The sequence below is a fragment of the Capsicum annuum genome, chromosome 9 (genome assembly GCF_002878395.1).
Source record: "Capsicum annuum cultivar UCD-10X-F1 chromosome 9, UCD10Xv1.1, whole genome shotgun sequence".
Taxonomy (NCBI): Eukaryota; Viridiplantae; Streptophyta; class Magnoliopsida; order Solanales; family Solanaceae; genus Capsicum; species Capsicum annuum.
The window spans coordinates 120,151,813-120,155,954 of NC_061119.1; the positions used below are offsets into that span (position 1 = coordinate 120,151,813).

A 4,142-nucleotide genomic window follows, 5' to 3' on the forward strand; every position below is an offset into this window, starting at 1 on the left:
TAGTCCAAAATCAATATAATTCTACCTAAAACGAGAGGAATCAAATTGGGGTTTCTTCTACCATTAGAAATTACGAAGGATGGAGAGAAACCAAAAGCTAAAGATAATAATAATATGGTATAATCATTATCCTGGTACAACAACACCCCACACAAAATGACCAAAAATCCGGAGCACTTCAACCGAATCAAGCAACAGCGGATTAAAAAAACTTAATTATCCAACTGTTGAAGAAAAATTTATACTCTTTCCGTTTATTAATAGTTGTCTATTATTTGCTTGACTCATATTAAGAAATAGTAAATGATATGAATAATTGTACTATATTACCTGTTAAATTTAATACTTCGAAAATATATTAAATAATGAATTGTATTTAATACTAAAAATAAAATAGATAGAATGAAAAAACTATCTATTAATATTTTAAAATAAATAAGTATTGTTGAACATCAATTTTTAGTATGATTGATAAGTTAAAATTAAGGGAGGGAGTACAAGTTACAGAGAAAGTAGGAGAAAGAATAGACAAAAGAAAAATAAGGGTGTGTGCATTAGAGAACAGAAGTTGACACCCAAAGTTTTCATAAGAAGACATGTAAGGCTGGGAAAGCATTTACGAATGCACGCATAAGCAATTTCAGACTCTAATGTAAAGACACGTAATTATGTAACTAGTCAAATATTTGGAATGTCCTTAATTTCAATTATATTGACTTTAAGCACATACATGTTTGAAAGCCTCTCTTCTGTCAATATAGAAAAGAAGAGAAAAATACAGAATATTTCGTTAACCATAATGAAATAGACTTGAAATAAAATTTTAAATTGATCCCGTCCTGAAATAACAGGACATCTGATACATTGTGTTGTCGAATGACTTTTGGCATGATAGGACTAGGATCGAGCTATTGAATCGAGCATCTTACTTTCATCAGGTTCTTCAAAAATAGGCGCTGTAGTATCTGAAGAATAAGAAATACTAGCTGAAATCTGAACTCAAATTATCAATATAAACTTGTAGTTACAACCATTACATGGACAAGAAAGAAAGTGCAAAACTTTTATGTAAAACAGATCTCTCATAAAAAGAATAAACTAAGTGAAAAAAAAAATTATAAATGTCCTATAAAATCAATTCTCCCAAAAAAATTACCGATAGAATATCATATTAGTATTGTATGACAAACTCAATGTTCAAAGTTAGTTGGTCTCACTAGAATTTGTCTATCCCAATTCCATCCCTGAAGGCGTCATATACAGCTCTAGGACGTGTTCTCCTCAACCCAGCAGTGAAATGAATCTCTGTTTGTTCACACAAGATTACACTAACTGATATAAAAAGGAACGTCACTTTTGTTTTCATTCCCTCTATCTCACTTAGCTTTCCCTTCTCCAAATGTGCAGTAACTGTAGTATTGAACCGTACTATGGATGCATCTCGGTAAGTAATTTCAGATAACTCCGGAAAATGGACAGTAAGCTTCTTTGTCTCTTCGTTAAACTCGTAGTTGGTTGCCTCGCGAGGGAAAATGCCTACTGGAATGTCATACTCCTTTAGCAGCTCTGGCAATGGCCTTTGTGTTTTCCCTACAAAACCAACAGTAATAGTAGGGATGATATGTACTAATCAACATCCTTAAATACTTGACAGTGTAGAGAATAATATAACTAAGTAATCAAAAGTTAGTCCCTTGAGTAAATAAAATAGTCACTAACAATTTAAGCTTTTAGATGAAATGCTCACTCAGTTTAATACTGTGAATTAAAAATTCGAGACAAAATAGCCAAGGGTATAAGTCTTGTGGCCAAAAACTTGGAAAAGAAATAAACAAAAAAGAGCAGGGGCCAACTGAGTCATGCAGGTAGAAGACTAACCTTTAATTTTGTTCACGAGCTTTTTTGTTCCTCCTGTAATATTGTTTTGCAAGTTCTAATTTGGAAGGGGAAAAGTCAGTATGAAGAAAATACAACAAGAGAAGAATTCCATGTAGCCCCAAATATACAGTAATATTTTTGTTAAAGATGACCAGCCATTTGGTCCCTCCGACAATTTTATGTAATTTATTACACTTCTTTTATCTTAAAGAAATTAGCCACAACTAGGAAACATGTCTTGAAATGATTATCAATAACTAAACCGGCTTTAAAAGAACGAGCTTAGGAAAATTTGATTTTCTACGATTGGTTGAAATACGGACATCTTTATTAGTATCTGGACATATAGATAGATCAGTGAGCTTTGAATACCAAATAATTATAAATAAAAAACCCAACAAAGAGTCATATTCCCATTTTTCACTATCCCATCTAGCTTCCAATCATTTCTATCATTCACATGTTTAAGTATAGAAGTTTCCTCCGAAATAATAACATCACAAGAAAGAAACTACATCAAAAAAACTATACCACAAACATATATGCTATTAAGGCAAAAAGATAAAATTTCATATGACCGCAATATGAATGTAAATATCTATAAAACCTTTGAAAGACCATTTTATTTAGCATTGAATATGGAACATATATGGTGGGAAGATGGGGCGTGTTTCTCTTTTTTTTTTTTTTTAACCACAATAAGAATGTATCAATCCAGGGGCGTATCTACCCAGCAGCTAGGTTAACGTGAACTCATGCTCCCCTTATAGGTCATGTATTGTAGTGTTGTACTTTTTAAAAAATACTTAATATTGTGTGAATTAGTACTCAAAGTATCATACAATGTGATAATGGTTGGTGCACCTCCAAAAGTGAGGTTAGAAGTTTAAATATTACATCTACTTCATTCGTTCAAAATAGTTGACTCCTATTGACTTGATACTTTCTCAAGAAAAAATTTATTAGAAATTTATATTACTAATTAGTCTTATTAATTATGATTTGAAAATATAAATTTGAGTATATATATTTTGTTTGGTCATTTAGTGATAAAAATAATATTGGAAGAACATAATACTATTATCTTGATTTTATAAATTAAACAACTAAGATGAAACAAATATTTTTAAAAAGAGGGCCAAATATTTTGAAATGAGGGAGTATTATTGTTATGTTTTTTCTTTCTAAAATTGCGTAGCACATTTCTAAATTAGAAGCACTCTTATACCTACGGTGGTTTGGTTTGAAAATGGTTATCCTGGAATAACTAATTATCCCGGGATAAAAAAAAAACATATTTTCTTTTATTTGGTTGGAGGAATAATCCAACTCGGGATAACTTATCCCACCATTTTTCCCTTAGTCTCGGGATAACTTATCCCATATACATGGTGGGATAAGTTATCCGGATAATCCTGAGATAATTAATTCCGATATTAGTTATCTCGAGATGACAATTTTCAAACCAAACAACACCTTAGCTTCTTCAGTATATCACCAACATTAATTAACAATAAAGATCCAATCTTCATTACCGAATCATAAATTGAACACAATATTTAATGATTTCATAAACATAAGTACATAATCAAAGAATGCCCAATGCAAATCCTCCAAATATTGAATAATCACGTTGTTGCAAAAAAGAGTTTCAAGGAAGGTCAAAAGGAAACTGCGTACGTTAAGGTCGTTGGTTACGGAACTAAACTCCTTGCTGGCTTTCTGACCAATCAAATATGAACCTGCCTTGTTCATCACCGAATCCATTACCTTTTTCTTTGTTTCTTTCTTGCAAAATGGTACATATATATATGAATTGAAAAGCAGTAACTATATCTGTATTTAAGAAATTATAGAATTCTCCCTTTTTATCCTCTCGCCGAGTTCAATTGAGAAAGAAACAGAGAAAGAGAGATGGAAAGGGAATGAACAAGAATTTTCGGTAGCTAATAAAGATATAGCACCAATCCTTGTCTAGCGGATTGAACTATGAGGATAAAAAAAATCATATTAACATTTTTTATGTATTTAATATTTTTTTTCTTGATTATTTTAAATATATTCTACTATGACGAAATTAAATATAAGCATTATAAATTAATACGCGTATTTAGTATACACTAAAAATCATCCCAATCATTTATTACCAGAAAAATAGGGAATCAAAGTTGAAATTTACTTTTAGTTAATCCAATAATTTTTAGCACAATAAGTTGCCTAACTTTGAAAAGATTTTCAATTTTGAATTTATATAGTATATATGT

At 30.7% G+C, this 4,142-nt stretch overlaps 1 protein-coding gene across 1 annotated transcript; it reads right to left on the minus strand.

Moving 5' to 3' along the window:
• Nucleotides 1-980: 980 nt before the first annotated feature.
• Nucleotides 981-3,864, minus strand: LOC107842685 (uncharacterized protein At5g01610). Its single transcript, XM_016686639.2, has 3 exons — nt 3,559-3,864; nt 1,879-1,933; nt 981-1,590 (listed from the first exon to the last, which is right to left on the minus strand). Exons 1-3 carry the CDS (start codon nt 3,643-3,645, stop codon nt 1,217-1,219), a joined length of 516 nt encoding a protein of 171 aa, XP_016542125.1. The 5' UTR covers nt 3,646-3,864; the 3' UTR covers nt 981-1,216.
• Nucleotides 3,865-4,142: the final 278 nt, after the last annotated feature.

Bases quoted from the DNA above. Each gene is read 5' to 3' on its own strand.
- LOC107842685 (XM_016686639.2), bottom strand. From the start codon at position 3,645: ATGGATTCGGTGATGAACAAGGCAGGTTCATATTTGATTGGTCAGAAA. The intron at 1,934-3,558 runs GTACGCAGTTTC...CTTCCAAATTAG, and splicing joins CCGTAACCAACGACCTTAAC to AACTTGCAAAACAATATTAC. The intron at 1,591-1,878 runs GTTAGTCTTCTA...TTGGTTTTGTAG, and splicing joins GCTCGTGAACAAAATTAAAG to GGAAAACACAAAGGCCATTG.